A 17,500-nucleotide genomic window follows, 5' to 3' on the forward strand; every position below is an offset into this window, starting at 1 on the left:
CTGTGCTGTACAGTATGTCCACTTCTTTACACGCGCCTCATCGCGGTGTTTGTCCTCTGCAGTGCCGTGTTCACGTGGACTAACCTGCTGGTGGTGGTGGTGGAGCTGGAAGGCTTGGAGCAGGAGGCTCTGGATCTCGTTCCCCTCGTCACCAACGTGGTTTTGGAGGAGCACTACCTGATCGTGGGCGTGGTGGTGGTGGTCGACCCTGGCGTCATTCCCATCAACTCTCGTGGGGAGAAGCAGCGCATGCACCTGCGCGATGGCTTCCTCGCCGATCAGCTCGACCCCATTTACGTGGCCTACAACATGTGAAACCAGGAGGGGAAAAAAACACAGGAAGAAAGTGACACAGGAACTGAGACGGTTTCTCCTTCTGCACATCTTCATGATGAATGAACATGATGGAACTATGCAGTGTGTGTGTGTGTGTGTGTGTGTGTGTGTGTTTTCCTCTAAGGAAGACTGTTAAATGCCTCTGATACAAAACAGTGTCTCCCCATTTCATAACTAACTGACTGCGTACCATTTTGGTTTTGTCGTCATTTCAAATATCAGGTTAAAGGAACATTAAAATATATACAATTTTCCTTTCGGTTAAATGATTTTTTGGGGTTTTTTTTTTTTTTTGGATCTATGAAGCCAATGTAGTTAACAAATAATGGAAGTCTACCTCACTCAAAACTATCTATCTCGCCCAAATTGTCCTATCATATCGATTGGCTGTGTAATCTCATTTTAAGAAAATAAAAAAAAAAGCTGTAGTGAATTGTATTGTACTACTACAGTACCTCTACAGTACCTTCATATTTTGGGTCTACAGGCATTGGTCCAAGATGGCCGCCACCTATAATGTTACAGCGTTCCAATAGAGAATGAAATTTTATCTATGCTTATAGATTACAGTCAGGACTGGCTGGTCTTAAGCCCTTCATCTCTTCCGAGACACTGTAAATAACACTATGTGCCGCATTTGTCTTTCTTTCTGTTGATAAATAGCTTCGTTCGGGGCCGCATGTCTCTCCATGACTATCGGTGCAAGTATTCGTACTCGCGCAGCAGCAGCGTCACCGCTCGAGTGCGCCAGACCAAACCTATTTACACTCCGTCCCCATCTATAAAAGCTCACGGTTTCACTCCCGAGAGTTCTCATGGCTGAAATGTAACGCACCTGTAAGCGAATATTTGAATTGGATCGCAATGTTTAGATAAGATAAGATAAGATAATAGTTTATTAATCCCCAGATGGAGAAATTAGGGATTACGGTACATATAAACAGTACTTACGGAGTCTGAATTCGGATCGACGGAAATGGGCGCGTGTAAAAGCACCTAATGAGTATTTGTGTTCCTGTGTGTATTAGTTTTACACCTATGCTTGTACAATGAGAAGCCACGCTTCTGATTCAGGCTGCAGTTTAATTACCGATAACGTCGTTTTCCCAGCCGGCCGTCACATGGCGTCCAGAACTGGATGCGGTTTGAGTCAGGTATTTATGCGAATGATTTTGAGTGAGAGAGACTTTCTATTAGCTACATTAACCTCGTAGCTCTAGTGGATAAAACTATAGATGCAGACTTCAGACATCAAACGGTTTTTTTTGAACATGTTTTGAAGTCTGGAGGAAACAACGACGAGGACCAGAAACACAGCCGTTAATGCCGATCTTCATATTCAATCCCAGAGCAGAACTTTTCTCAAACTCTCACTTCTCGGCGCGTGCTGATGTGCAAAGAATCATGGGGGGGGACGGACAGGAGGAGACGTCCGTTCGTCAGGACTGCAGCTACCAAGAAGAAGCGTGAGAACTTAATGCACTTCAGCTCTAAAGCGAGATGGTTTCATCGTATTCCGACCCGCTGACACGCTTCGAGTCTTTACTATAACGTGAGAGATTTTACAGAAAACCGAAAGTGCAATACGACGAGAGCTGATCTGATATCGTGGTATGTGTACTACAACGGCACTGCTATTGTGTGGGTTTGATGCTCAGGATTGCAGTTTTTCTCTTTTGCTTGCACACAGTGTACACACAGCTTTAAAATAACTCAACGCTAATTAGGCTAGACACCTAGCAAAACAAGCTAAATTTGAGCAAAACAAGACCCAAGCTGTGTTATTAACCACATCCTTCTAAGGTATCAGGTATACTTATCCACTTAAGCTAAACTAGGGGCAGCTAATTTTTTTAATTTATTAATTTCTTTAGTGCTCACACAACTACACTACTGTTTGCTAACTAGCATGTTAGTCTTACTAGCTAGCATGTTAGTCAGACAAGTAAGGTGAGTGTGTGTTACCTCAGCTAGTTCATTTTAACCACAGTATCACTTCTGGCAATCTACAAACAATACGATTTTAAACAAAACAACCACCATCAGGTACAAAACTAGCTATCCGGCTACATTTGTAAACGTTCTGCTCAGTATGATGCGTTATGATGGTTTATGAACACGCACTCAGACGTTTGTCAGAACTCTCATAGGGACGTTGGTCCGGTGTACAAATACTATATGTGAAGCTGTCCTCAAATCTGTCCTAAATAAGGAACTCGGACCTTTGATTTTTTTTTTTCTTTTCTTTTCTTTTTGTCAGTGAATGTTATAGCATTGTGTCTAATGTGAAGTACTTTGCAGTCAATGTTTTCCAGGAGTTTTGGAATAAGACTCCTACGTAAAGACTCTACGTTAACATTAATAACACAGTTCTGTGTGTGCAATTGAGAAAAACTGTAACTAACTGAATTGAAGTATCACCATCATTCAGCTTTATGTTGACGCCTTTATGGGCCACCATACTTACTTCAACAGCAAATCAGAAGACACGACAGCAATCACGTATAGTAACGATTATTAGGGGTGTGGCAAGACGTGAAATTCACATTCGATACAGGATACGGTGGCGTGGCGATGCGATATCAATACAGAGAAATATACGTATTGAATGAAAGTGTGCTTTTGATTTCCGTTTTGAATTGATCCAAATGTTTAAGATGAACAGTTACGGAAGCCCTTATTTAATTCTTTCTTGTTTTCTCGCGCTCTCGTCATGACTTCATTTTTGTACGTTCTCGAAATAACAACATGTTTTTAGTTGTTCTGGGGGCAGCAGAAGCGTAGCGCGATCCCGGAGCATCACGGATGAACACGTTCGTTTTTACTCTGCTCAGGGACTCGCTCAAGCTGAAGTAGCTGTATGTCTGTCACCGATTGACGACTTTCACATTAGTGTCCTACACTTGAGAAGGGGACATCCATCACTCTTCATGCGGAGATAAGGTCCATGTCTACAGCGGGCAGTTATTACATATATGATGATGATGATGATGGCAAAGACAACAACATGCATACAACACCAGTCCCATTCACAAGGCGTGAGATTTTCTCCTGATAAAATGATGTTGTGAGAAAACAACTTTTTGTTATGTCGAAATCACGAGTAAACAACTTTTGTTATGTCGAAATCACGAGTAAACAACTTTTGTTATGTCGAAATCACGAGTAAACAATTTTTGTTAAGTCATAATCACAAGTAAATAACGTCGAAATCACGAGTAAACAACTTTTAAGTCGAAATCACAAGTAAACAACTTTTATGTTGAAATCACGAGTAAACAACTTTTGTTAAGTCGAAATCACGAGTAAACAACTTTTGTTATATTGAAATCACGAGTAAACAACTTTTGTTAAGTCAAAATCACTAGTAAACAACTGTTATTTCGAAATCACAAGTAAACAACTTTTGTTAAGTCGAACTAATGAGTAAACAACTTTTGTTAAGTCGAACTCACGAGTAAACAACTTTTGTTAAGTCGAAATCACGAGCAAACAACTTTTTGTTAAGTCGAAATCACGAGTAAACAACTGTTATGTTGAAATCACGAGTAAACAACTTTTATGTCGAAATCACGAGTAAACAACTTTTAAGTTGAAATCACGAGTAAACAACTTTTGTTATATTGAAATCACGAGTAAACAACTTTTGTTATATTGAAATCACGAGTAAACAACTTTTGTTATATTGAAATCACGAGTAAACAACTTTTGTTAAGTTGAAATGACGAGTAAACAACTTTTTGTCATGTCGAAATCACGAGTAAACAACTTTTGTAAAGTCGAAATCAAGGAATAAACAACTTTTGTTATATTGAAATCACGAGTAAACAACTGTTATTTCGAAATCACAAGTAAACAACTTTTGTTAAGTCGAACTCATGAGTAAACAACTTTTGTTAAGTCGAACTCACGAGTAAACAACTTTTATTTCGAAATCACAAGTAAACAACTTTTTGTTAAGTCGAACTCATGAGTAAACAACTTTTGTTAAGTCGAACTCACGAGTAAACAACTTTTATTTCGAAATCACAAGTAAACAACTTTTGTTAAGTCGAACTCATGAGTAAACAACTTTTGTTAAGTCGAACTCACGAGTAAACAACTTTTATTTCGAAATCACAAGTAAACAACTTTTTGTTAAGTCGAAATCACGAGTAAACAACTTTTTGTTAAGTCGAAATCACGAGTAAACAACTGTTATGTTGAAATCACGAGTAAACAACTTTTATGTCAAAATCATGAGTAAACAACTTTTGTTAAGTTGAAATCACGAGTAAACAACTTTTGTTATATTGAAATCACGAGTAAACAACTTTTTGTCATGTCGAAATCACGAGTAAACAACTTTTTGTTAAGTCGAAATCACGAGTAAACAACTTTTGTTAAGTCGAAATCACGAGTAAACAAGAAAGAAAAAAATAAGAATGCATAGCCTCTTAGGGCTTCTGTAAAAAGTACAATAATTAAAAGGTAATAATGTGGCCGTGTGATGTTGTGTGATGTCGTGCGATGGATTCAGACTCTTCTATCTCTGCGTTAGATTTCCACTGGGGTCACTCCAGGTGGCATGTCTGAAGCGCAGAGCTTTTTCTTATTCTGCTGTTAGCTAGTTGTACCGTCACACTCACGTAGCTCTCTGTAGCTCTAGGTGTGTTTTTAAATCCTGGGTTCTCCAGTCCCGGATAGATGAACTTCCCAATCGCCGTGGCGATTTCTTTATCCTGGATTGAACCGGCAACGACAGGCCTGAATGAAGAGAGTTTGCGGAGTGCGTGCTTTGCTTTGTGGCTTCATCTAGCTGATGTCGCACATGTTTGTGCTATTAGCACCGATGTATCGTACAGGTATTCGGCGTTCTGTGACATCTCGCTCCGGCGTAACTTCTCAGGAAGCGCTTTCTACACCACACCTCAAAGATTTCAGGGAATCTTCCAGTTCCTGTCTGATGCTAAGCGAAGCCATTGATGCCTTTCCTGAGCTAATACGCTATTTAAAAAAGAAACACAATTATTAAGTTGAAATGTTTATTACACCTCACGTAATATAAGCGGTATTTGAGGAATAAACAATACGAAGATGCATCGCATCGAGAGCCTCTTATCGAACAATATGATACAGCATATCATTACAGCGCTAGTGCGGATATAAAGTCATCACAGCGAAGAGAAATTCTTTCTTTTGAATAACCCGGCTTCCTTTAAGGCTTTCATTCGTCATTGCATTTTAAACTTTATTGCAGTGTTTTCTGATTTGCTGTTGCACTTCCGGGTTTTTTACAGACCGCCGTAAATCGCGCATCGGAAATCAAACCGCATCAGGACGAAGGTCATGCGTTCCTCGATCAGCATCTCGACATCAGCCTTAAATATTTCCTGCTACCTGTCAGTTTATCCTTCCTATCAGGGTGCCGTGTGAATCGTCTTTTAAGATATCCTTAACATGATCACCATCTTTGTGTGTGTCACTCACGTTTTGTATTTGAATAGCGGATTTATACCCGTCTTAAGTTTTCTGCTTGAGCTTCGAGACCACTCATGCCTAAACTAGCATGTATCAGACTTGAAAATGAATGTATTCGGGGTGACATTTTCCAAAGTGACTTAACGTACTGTGTTTTACTGATCCGGAAGCTAGCGTTCAGTCCACACCCACCTTCTCCCAGGACATGAGAAGGAACGAGCAGAAAGGCGGCCGAGTAATTTCAGGAAACATGACGATCGCAGGTGCAAAGGGCTTCATTCCAGTGCTTGTTTTTAAAGTGTAAGAATAGTCGCTTGTATTTTTCAGAGTCATTATTCGCTGTACAATGAGAAGGCCAGCATTGTAAAGAGGATGCTTATTTCCATGGCTGCATTCTGTAGAATTATTATTATTATTATTATTATTATTATTATTATTATTATTTTGTGTGTGTGTGTGTATGTGAGAAAGCTGTGTCAGGTATTAAGCCTGCTGTAATTATGTACAGAATTTGTGTAAGTTATTACCGAGATCCTAGAACATGATAGGAACAGAAGAACCTTCAGAGCTAACCAAATTTTCATCTTTTCTTCACCAAACATCAGCAGCAGGAATCGATATGTACGCTGTTCCTTTCTGGGAGGATGCAGGGACTGGTTTTGTTTCCAGGATTACAAAGCACATGTGGTTTCCTCAGTGTCGAAGCAGTTAACGAATGACGACGTGTTTTTTTTGTTGTTGTTGTTGTTGTTGTCGTTTGTCTTATGTGTTAACATGATTTTTCTTAATAAATAACTCGCTTTTAATGGAATTCGGATAAATGTGTCTTCATCGGTGAGTAGAATATTCACACAGGGGAATTAAGACTTATTCGGGCACAAAACTATCCTTAAAATATTCCTTTTGCACATCTACGTCTTCCAAAGTCCGTTTGAATAAATAAAAAAAAAACGAAGAAATTATTTATAATTGTTGAGGAGTGTAGGAGCGGACGGTTCCACCCAAAGCTTTAAGAGGAAGAGCAGGGGATTCTTGGGTATCTCCAGGTGTAAAATGTCCGCAAGGACAGTGCATACAGATGTCCAGAATGAAAACACTATAGGGCGTTCCCAAAACGTGTATGTAAGAGCCTACGGTAGATTTATCACAAAGATGACAATACGGATCATTTATTCATTTTATGCAATAAACCTGGAGTAATGTCCATCCGTCCATCCATCTTCTATACCGCTTAATCCTTTTCAGGGTTACGGGGAAACCTATCCCAGGGAGCATCGGGCACGAGGCGGGGTACACCCTGGACAGGGTGCCAATCCATCGTAGGGCACAATCCTGGAGTAATGTATGCCTTGTTTATAGTGGATCAGTTGGTGTGCAAGGTTCTTGGTGGTAGTAAAACACCTGGCCTATACCACATCCCAGTCAGGTTTAACCCCTAATTCTCTTTCCCAAAAGCAGGTAATTGGAATAATAGAGTAATATATCGTCTCATCCACTTTTTTAACTGGCTAGATTTCAGTATCCCTTCAAGAGGCAAGGTCTCCAGAATGGAATTATATGGTCTGGAGACCTTGGCTCTTGAAGGGATACTGGAATCTAGTCAGTTCCAACTCGGTGAAGGTCTTGGGCGCACGGTGGCTTAGTGGTTAGCACGTTCACCTCACACGTAGGGGGGTCAATTAGGGGTTCAAATAGGGGTTCAATTCCCACCGTGGCCCTGTGTGTGCGGAGTTTATGTTCTCCCCGTGCTGCGGGGGTTTCCTCTGGGTACTCCGGTTTCCTCCCCCAGTCCAAAGACATGCATGGTAGACTGATTGGCGTGTCTAAAGTGTCCGTAGTGTATGAATGGGTGTGTGAGTGTGTATGTGATTGTGCCTTGAGATGGATTGGCACCCTGTCCAGGGTGTACCCCGCCTTGTGCCCGATGCTCCCTGGGATAGGCTCCAGGTTTCCCCGTGACCCTGAAAAGGATACGCGGTATAGAAGATGGATGGATGGATGGATGGAAATAAGGTCTTTAAACACAACTTAAATGCTGTAAGAAAATAAATACGAGCACTTTGAAGTTAAAAGACCGAAAGCAAAATGCCATAAAACTATTTAACATGGGTGTGTTGTCTTCTAATGTGAATGCATAATGTGGTTCTTTTTATTCAATTCCATGTGACTCTCATTACATTTCATTCTGGACAGAGGACGATGTGCTGCTGGTGGCTCTGGTAGGACGTGGGTCGATGTAACAGTTGGAAGATGGAGATATTTTGGTGGACACAGAAAGTGGAGACTCATGGACAGAAAGAGGAGGATGTGGGTGGGTTGTCTCAGTTCGTGAAAACTGAGGTAATGGAGCTGTTATGGTAGATATGGGTGGTGGAGACTGGAATATCGGAGCAAATACCGGAGCCGAAGGTAAACGGATAGACACGGGACATGAAAGTGGAGGTATCTGTGTAACGGACCAAGATGTTAACGGACGTGTCGGTGGTGTCTTGGCTATCGAGGGAAGCGGGCGTGTTTGTGTGGGGATGGTAGAAGGTTGAGCACTGGGTGCTGGGTTATGGACGAGTGGAGAATGAGCTTCCTGACCAGTTCTACACAACTTTAGTTTGCATCTTTGAAGATGAAAAACTAACCGCACTTTCCTCATGACAGTAGCAGCGATGAAAATGCGCGTCGTCTCCACAGCTTAAATTGCACTTGACGATCACAAAATCTGGAGGGAAAAAAAAAATGCACACAAAAAGATCCAACCATTTCTCTCCGCAGAGGTAACGCAAATGCTTGTTCAGTCACGACTGAAACTCGCTCCTGGCACATTTACCCGTGTGCACAATTAATCTGATCCCTGCAACTGGTCCAGATCATTTACATTTATGGCCCTTATCCAGAGCGACTTCCATTTATCTCATTAATACAACTGAGCAGTTGAGGGTTAATGTCCTTGCCCAAGGGCCCAGCAGTGAAAACTTGGCAGTGCTTAGATTTGAACTCATAACTTTCTAATGAGTAATCCAACGTCTTCACCACTGCCCCACAGAACACAGCTGCATGAATGGTTTTCTCCCTTCCCAAGTGCCTTCACATCACCCCATTGCAACCTTCCCCTCGTGTTCATCCTGTAGCGTCCCAAATCAGATTTAAAACACAGACGTTTGCCTACAACTCAAAAAAAAAAAAAAACGGCCAGCGCCCTCCCACGTCAAGGTACTTATCACAACCTGCTCTGCACCACACTCCCCCCTTTGACCCTCTAGCATTTCTCATCTGGATCCACCATCTCTCAGAGGATTTACATGGCTAATAACACTTGCTAATATCTGGTGACAAAGAAGGTCTGAAGGTTATATGAGCGTATGTCTAGTGTATTGAATTTAAATTGTCTTTCCTAAATGCAATGTCGTTTTCTTGCTATTTTTTCTTGCAGTCATTCTGTACATTTATGAGAACATGTGAATGTAGAGCACTCAGCATAGTAGAAGTGTAATGTCGTTTTTTTTTATCTGTACCTGTATCTGCTTAGTGCTCTGTTTTCAAATACAGATCAGAAGTGGGCATACGGAATTATTTATTTATTTATTTATTTATTTATTTATTTATTTATGATGTGAACCCTATCACCATTTTCCTGGAAACATTGGAAAACACTGAAAAACACAGGGCTGATGGAACAGGAAGACATTTTTCATTCACAAATGATAGCAACTTTATTTGTTTGTTTGTTTGTTTGTTTGTTTGTTTATTGTACGACTTTATTGTGTTCAACTCCTGAACCAGCTGTTTTACGGTATATTCCGGCAAGCTTTCCGTCTTCTATCTCATTTCTTTTGATCGAGTAAGCAACTACGTTTTAAAACGGCGATGCCTTTCCCAAATAAAGAAACCGTTAATTATAGTACACATTGAACATACTATAAGAATCTTCTATAATGCACTCTGGGTGCTTCGGGGGTCTTTCATCATTCATTTAAGAATGATGAAACACACACGCAATGAGTACACATGTACATGTACATGTTAATATTTTTAAAATGTATGTAAATTACTACGTTTTTGGAGGGTCCTGCAGAGATATGCAGCTCTGTGGATAGCATGTGATCTGCGTCGGCTATATAGAACAATGACTCTAGAAATATTGTACATAAATATGGTAGAAATATGGTTTTATTTTGGAGCTCAGTGAGGGCGTAGTTAGGTTGGATTGCTAGAACAATCCGCTGACAAATAATAGTGCATCTCCGTATTCGTATAACGTTAATGAACTTGATATTTATTCCGTGGACAGAGTTGCCAAGCATACAGTAACATCACACATTGGTATTAGACATTAAAGTGAGCATATTTTCTTTCTTAAAGCCAAGTAAACAGTTTAAATTGGACTGGATGAGGTCAAAGTATATATTATGACAGAATAGTATAAATATTGACACAATAATATATACAGTGCTCTCCGCTAATATTGGCACCCTTGGTAAACAGGAGCGAAGGAGGCTGTGAAAAATTGTCTTTATTGTTTAATCTTTTGATCTTTTGTTCTAAGAAGTCACAGAAATACTCTGCTGTCATGGAAATCAAACAATTGCGAACACAACACAGGTTTATAAAAAAAAGATCTTTGTTAAATATAGGTGTGCAATAATTATTGGCACCCTTTTAGTCAATACTTTTGTGCTAGCTCGCTTTGCCAAGATAACAGCTCTGAGTCTTCTCCTATAACGCCTGATGAGGTTGGAGAATACATGGCGAGGGATCTGAGAGCGTTCCTCCGTACAGAATCTCTCCAGATCCTTCACATTTCGAGGTCCATGCTGGTGGACTCTCCTCTTCAGTTCACCCCACAGGTTTTGTATGGGGTTCAGGTCAGGGGACTGGGAGGGTCATGGCAGGATCTTGATTTTGTGGTCAGTAAACCATTTCTGTGTTGACTTTGATGTATGTTTTGGATCATTGTCCTGCTGGAAGATCCAACCACGGCCCATTTGAAGCTTTCTGGCAGAGGCAGTCAGGTTTTCATTTATATCTGTTGATATTTGATCGAGACCATGATGTCATGTATCCTAACAAAATGTCCAGGTCCTCTGGCAGAAAAACAGCCCCAAAACATTAAAGAGCCTCCACCATATTTAACCGTGGGCATGAGGTACTTTTCCATATGGCTACCTCTCTGTGTGCGCCAAAACCACCTCTGGTCTTTATTACCAAAAAGCTCTATTTTGGTTTCATCTGACCGTAGAACCCGATCCCATTTGAAGTTCCAGTAGTGTCTGGCAAACTGAAGACGCTCGAGTTTGGTTTTGGATGAGAGTAGAGGCTTTTTTCTTGAAACCCTTCCAAACAACTTGTGTTGATGTAGGTGACTTCAGATTGTAGTTTTAGAGATTTTCTGACCCCAAGACACAACTAACTTCTGCAATTCTCCAGCTGTGATCTTTGGGGATGTTTTATCCACTCGAACCGTCCTCTTTACAGTGTGTTGAGACGATATAGACACACGTCCAATTCCAGGTTGATTCATAACATTTCCAGTTGACTGGAACTTCTTAATTATTGCCCTGATGGTGAAATGGGCATTTTCAATGCTTGTGCTATTTTCTTATAGCCACGTCCCATTTTGTGAAGCTCAACAACCTTTTGCCGCACATCACAACTATATTCCTTGCTCTTACCCATTGTTATGAATGACTAAGGAAATTTGGCCTGTGTGTTACCTCATATTTATACCCCTGTGAAACAGGAAGTCATGGTTGAATAATTTCCTTTTCCTAGTCACCCAGGTGTGCTAAAAAATTTTTTTAAATATTAAGGAGACTATACTTCAAATATATTTTTCTCAAACGAATTCATAGGGGTGGAAATAATTGTCACACACCTATATTTAACAAATATATATATATATATATATATATATATATATATATATATATATATATATATAAAAACCTGTGTTGTGTTTGCAACTGTTTGATATCCAAGAGAGCAGAGAATTATTGTGATTTTTTTTTTTTTTTTTTTACAAAAGATCAAAAGGTTAAACAATAAAGACAACTGTTCACAGCCTTCTTCGTTCATATTTACCAAGGGTGCCATTATTAGTGGAGGGCACTGTAGATTGACACAAAAATACTAGAGCATCTTACAAATCTCAAATACGTATATAAAAAAAGTCACTCATGCATTTATGGCTCTGTGTGTGTGTGTGTGTGTGTGTGTGTGTGTGTGTGTGTGTGAGAGAGAGAGAGAGTGGATGTTGGGGTTGGGTTGTGTTTGAGTGTGTGAGTGTGTGTGTGTGGGGGGGGGGGGGGGGGGCGGATTGTCTGGTTTTCTAGCAGCCATGACCTGCTTCTTTCTGCAGAAGGGCCTCTTCAGTGCGCAGGGGGATGGAGTCAATAATGCTGAAGATCTCTGCTGCTGTAACCGGGTATGTGTAGCGCTGTTTGTCCACTCCCTGTTTGTCCAGCAGCACCACATTAAATGAATTCTGAGACAGCTGCAGCAGCATTCTGTACAACACACACACACACACACACACACACTGCTCATGTGCAGGTCCAAGAGTGCTGTTCATCGTCAGTATGAAAGGAATTTTTAAACAGCAAGTTTGAACCTAGTACCTATCAATTTTCACATCAAAAGTTGCACGCTGTATGGTTTTGCACAACTCGTTAGGAATCACAACACAGTTCAGAAGGAATCGTATATGAAAGTAAACCACTTCTTCACCAAAAAACCCCCTGCTCCCCAAATGAGACCAGAACTGGTTCTGGGTGTGGAGGTATCCGGACCAATTGTGCCATTCTTTATAAGATCTCACAAATCGTGTGAAGGGTTTTGAGGTATATTTAACACTACATGGATTAGTTTAGTTTCCAGTAAAAATTTTTGACACCTTGGGAACCCCTTGTTCATGATATTCAGATGTTTATTGTTAAGTTAGAGCATACCTGAGCTGTAGGGCCAGTCCTGGAGGGAGGAGTTGGTATCTAATGCGTCCTATTTGAGATGGAAACCTTCCCACTAGTTCAATCACGGTCACATGCCTTAAGTCCAAGCCACACTGTGCTTGCTGAAACACACACATTCACACACTACATCTCACAATAGGGTTTTAAGTAGCATATTTCAGGAATCCATAACCTTCCAGGTTTAATCCCAGGGTCAGAGAGATGATGTGAAGAGAAAGATCTATTACCTGTAAATTGGTCATTTGGAACCTGTAGTAATGGTTGGCAGCTGTGGGGGTGGAGATGATGAGCAGACGACGTTTCTCATAGAACTGGTCCAGTAGCTGAGCAGCAGACCGCACTCCGACATTAATATTCATGGCTGGAATTAGTAACACGTAAGGAGAAATAGTCAGTAAACAATGCAGTCGATTTGCAATATCACTATCCTCTATTAATATGTAATGCAGTACATGATGAGACAGGATGTGCAGTTAGCCCAGCATTACACAGCTCACCGGTTATCTACACCTTTTAACACTAAAACTAGTGAAAGTCTAGCAGCTGTCTCTTTGGAAGGCCTAACAGCTTCCAATGATCAGGCAATTCTATTCAAGTTTCATCTTAGAGAACTCCTTCACTGAGAAAACTGAGGGAAGAAGAAAAGTAGATAATGCAATTCAGGGGATTTTGAATTTTTTTTTTTCCAGGTATGGAGGAGAATATTACGGACTATGTTGGCAAGTTATTTGGGATGGCTGAAATAAGAGGTTCCCGACTGCGTCCTAAACAGGTGAAGTGTACATTTAGCCTCTAAATAGCGTTAGTTACAGAGTATGGTAAACCTTTACGAATGAAGCTAGTGGAGAAAACCAAACTGATAAACATGAAGGAAAAAATAAAAATACAAAGGTAAAATAAAAAGTGTTAGAAGAGAACCAGTGAGGGGGAGGTTGCCCAAAATAACATCACTATTCCCAGCCCTGATGAAATGACTGTGATAGCATAGTGTGCAGAACAAAGTGCGCTAAGAAAGCATTCCCCACACCATTTCAGCACCTCCACCAGCCTGGACTGTTGACACAAGGCAGGTTGGGTCCATGGATTCATGCTGTTGGTGCCAAATTCTCATCCTAACATCTGTGTTCCTCAGGCAGAAATCGAGATCCATCAGACCAGGCTACGTTTCTCCAGTCTTCACCTGTGCAGTTTTGGTGAACCTGTGCTCACTGCAGCCTCAGCTTTCTGTTCTTGTCTGACAGAAGAGGAACCCGACGTGGTCTTCTACTGCTGTAGAAAATCCTCCTCGAGGTCCGACATGTTGTGCATTCTGAGATGCTTTTCAGCTCACCACAGTTATACAGAGTGTTTATCTGAGTCACTAGTTGCTGCTGTAGTAGCACTGCAATGAGGAAACCTTTACTGTTGTTTCGTAGAATCTGTCTCATGTGCAACATTGAATTTGATGAAAATATGAAACAGCTTGTGTGCAAATGCATAACTAAATATCATTTTCGTGTAAACAATATAATAGCGTTCATTCGATATAGTTGAATTACCATTGTTATTAAAACGTTTTGGGATTTTTTGGAACTAAATTACACACTAATTAAACGTAACTCCCATTTGGCTGCAGCAGCTGTTAGGTGTTTACTTTCGTGGCTCTACATACATGCACAGCTGGATTCCAGCCCAGACCATTCCATGTTGAACTGGCAAACTCGAGCAGCGCTGCCTCTCAGCTCATAACCTCCCAGGCAGCGGAAATCACATGTTGCACCATAATTATCACCTGCACCGTCACACTTCATCCAGCCATTCTCAGGCACTGAGAGAGGAACGCAGCGGCGCACTGTCACGGGGAAAACATAGAAATGATTCAAGGACTAGGTGCTAAAAGCAAGTCTTAAAATCAAATGGATATATATATATATATATATATATATATATATAAATTGTGTGAAATCGGTATTATAGTCAACAACATAATCGTGCCGACGTATTCGTTTCTTTCATTAGAAAACTAACATTTTATTTACAAAATAATCTTTATTTACACGGACGACTCGGAGGGAAATATTCCGAAAAGCAGGCGATAAGAGTCCGGCGTCGGTGGGAACTCCTTTAATACTGTTTAAAAAGCATCTCAGGGAAATTCCTCAAGAAATCGCTCGAGAAAAAACGCCAAGAATACATTTCTGGAAATTCTAGGCGAAAAGCCCGTCTACTTTGAAGATGCTAAAATACTCAATTATTTAGATTATTTTGGATTTTTTTTTTTTTTTATCATGACATAATTCCCATAGTTCCATTTGTGTTACTCCAGAGTTTTGATAACTTTATTATTATTCTAAAATGTGGAGAAATATTAATAATAAAGAATGAGTGTGTCTAAACGTTTGATATATATATATATATATATATATATATATATATATATATATATATATATATATATATACACCATGTATTTTGTTAACTAGTATTTTGTTTGCAAGCTTGCCAGCTAACATTAGTTAACACTATAATCATCATGAGTTTATGATGATTATAGACACTGCTATAAACAGTGTATGTTGATTGAACGTATGTAAAACTACTGTAAACATTTCATTTCCTGTTGATCTGACCAGCCATGATGTCACATGCTGATTTTTCTCCCCAACTTTTTTGAGTAGGAATTATTCACCTTTTACTCTGATGTTGAATTTACAGGTAGCTTTGTTCCCCGCCCGGTCGAACACTGTGTATGACTGTTTATGGTTTCCCTCTGTAAAATGTGTTCCTGGAGGCTTCCCCTTTAGTATTACACTGTAAAGCACAAAAAAATGTTTATGGTTATACGGGACTTTGATGAACCACAAGAGTTATAATTAAACACGTACAGTACTACTCAGCATATCTGCAGAATACTGTGCAGCCTGTCATTTCTGCCGTTTTGGCTTTGTATTTAATCACACTGGATTTGAACTAGAACGCTGAAGTCAAAGAAGAGTATGTCAGCTTTAGTCTGAAAATATTTGTGATTTTTAGCCGCGGTTTGTGTTTAATGCCATCTAACATAAGGACCATGAGTTCGATCACCAAATTCAAACCAATGATAAGCACTACGCGTATAACAAGCAGGCTATAGACAAAAGGAAGGTGGTGCAGAAGAAACGTGTTCACCCTAGTGTTCAAATCCCAGTGATGCCAAAGCAAAAAGAGAAAAAAATGGGAGCAACAGTAGGTTATTGTCGGGAGTCTGTGAGCTCGTGTATGAAGTTTTCTTCAAGTGTGTTATGCTGGTCCTGTGACACCGCATGAGCAGCAGCTCGTAAAGTCCAGGTGGCTGGCTTCACCAGATGAACAATTTACCTTGTATCAAAGGAACAGAATTATATAAGATGAATAGTGTGAGCGTGTGTGTGTGTGTGTGTAACTAACTCTGTGAGTATGCCATCTGCTGTGTCTTTGCCTTCCGGTGTATCCCAGGTCACTTTCGCAGTCACTTTTCCTGGCTCGGCTGTCTTCTCCTTCACATTTGGACACTTTATGACTGGAGGATCCAGATCTGTGAAAACAAGCCCCATAGCAACTAATGGTAATCCAACCATCCATCCATCCATCCATCTTCTATACCGCTTAAACTTCAGGGTCGCGGGGAACCTGGAGCCTATCCCAGGGAGCGTGGTACACCCAGGACAGGGTGCCAATCCATTGCAGGGCACAATCACATACACACTCACACACCCATTCATACATTCTACGGACACTGTGGACACGTCAATCAGCCTACCATGCATGTCTTTGGACTGGGGGAGGAAACCGGAGAACCCGGAGGAAACCCCCGCAGCACGGGGAGAACATGCGAACTCCAAACACACACACATAGGGCAGAGGCAGGAATCGAAAACCCAACGCTGGCGGCGTGAGGCAGACGTGCTAACTCCTAAGCCACCGTGCGCCCTACTAATGAAGTTATGATCATTTTACCCACCCAGACACAAACTCTGGCCACCGCTCCATGCCTTGCTGCTTTGGCAGGTGACACTGCGGTCTCCACGGAGTGTGTATCCTGGTGAACAGAAGAACTGGCAGTGGGAGTTGTAGTAGGAACCATCTGAACACTTAAATCCACCGTTAGATGGCATGGCCAGTGCCGGACAGCGGACCTCTGCAAAAACACACTGTGTTACATCAAATATCACGTACACAAGCGTGCCTTGAGACTAACGTCAACTTCTTTAGTGCTTAAATCACACGGGTAAAAAAGTGAAGCGAAGTTGTTTATTATATGATAGTCGCTTGTGCTTGTTATGAAACCTGTGCTAGATGCACCATGTAGTATGTGTATGTAGTTTATGCATCTGTGTGAGGCTGACCTCTGCAGGTGTATTTTCCTGACCACTGTTTGCTGGCCATGCAGAGTATCTCGCTGCTGCCGTGGAGCTCGTAGCCTCTCTTGCAGTGCACCTTACAGCGGGTTCCCAACACGTTCTTATAATGCTCACCACGTGGTGTTTGGCAGCTTGCATGCCCATGCTTCACTTTGACTGGAGCACACCATGGCACACCTACACAAGACACATCATGTAGGTACCCACACACACACATATGGTTTACACACAAACTGTACGAAATAAAACAACCTAGCCCGTCATGGCCATCTGCAAAAAGAACCCAAAAACGTAGTTCCGCACACACACTTACCTCAAGTCGCTGTTAGCCTTCGGAGTGGCCATGGATAAAGCAGAAAGGAAGTGAAGGTGGATTAGCCAGTGAGA

General features: G+C 41.0%; 2 protein-coding genes across 6 annotated transcripts in view; one reads left to right on the top strand and one right to left on the bottom strand.

The window, feature by feature from the left end:
• The window catches only part of dip2a (disco-interacting protein 2 homolog A), a 132,935-nt gene extending 132,346 nt beyond the window's left edge, over positions 1-589 (top strand). For all 3 annotated transcript variants that reach the window (XM_053627590.1, XM_053627591.1, XM_053627592.1), the window contains one exon: positions 63-589. In XM_053627590.1, the coding sequence (XP_053483565.1) occupies positions 63-315 (253 nt within the window). In that variant the 3' untranslated portion in view covers positions 316-589. The remainder of the gene's footprint in view (positions 1-62) is intronic.
• Positions 590-12,083: 11,494 nt separating this feature from the next.
• Positions 12,084-17,500, bottom strand: part of srpx (sushi-repeat containing protein X-linked) — a 12,411-nt gene continuing 6,994 nt past the window's right edge. For 2 of the 3 annotated variants that reach the window (XM_053627602.1, XM_053627601.1), the window contains 8 exons: positions 17,099-17,290; positions 16,714-16,890; positions 16,161-16,287; positions 15,424-15,545; positions 14,407-14,586; positions 12,983-13,116; positions 12,735-12,856; positions 12,084-12,293 (listed from right to left, as the gene is read on the bottom strand). In XM_053627602.1, coding sequence (XP_053483577.1) covers positions 12,116-12,293; positions 12,735-12,856; positions 12,983-13,116; positions 14,407-14,586; positions 15,424-15,545; positions 16,161-16,287; positions 16,714-16,890; positions 17,099-17,290 — 1,232 coding nt within the window. In that variant the 3' untranslated portion in view covers positions 12,084-12,115. Of the gene's footprint in view, positions 12,294-12,734; positions 12,857-12,982; positions 13,117-13,382; positions 14,137-14,406; positions 14,587-15,423; positions 15,546-16,160; positions 16,288-16,713; positions 16,891-17,098; positions 17,291-17,500 lie in introns of those variants that run through there. The other variant, XM_053627603.1, reaches the window with a different exon arrangement.

This window comes from Ictalurus furcatus, chromosome 6 (assembly GCF_023375685.1).
Source record: "Ictalurus furcatus strain D&B chromosome 6, Billie_1.0, whole genome shotgun sequence".
Taxonomy (NCBI): domain Eukaryota; kingdom Metazoa; phylum Chordata; class Actinopteri; order Siluriformes; family Ictaluridae; genus Ictalurus; species Ictalurus furcatus.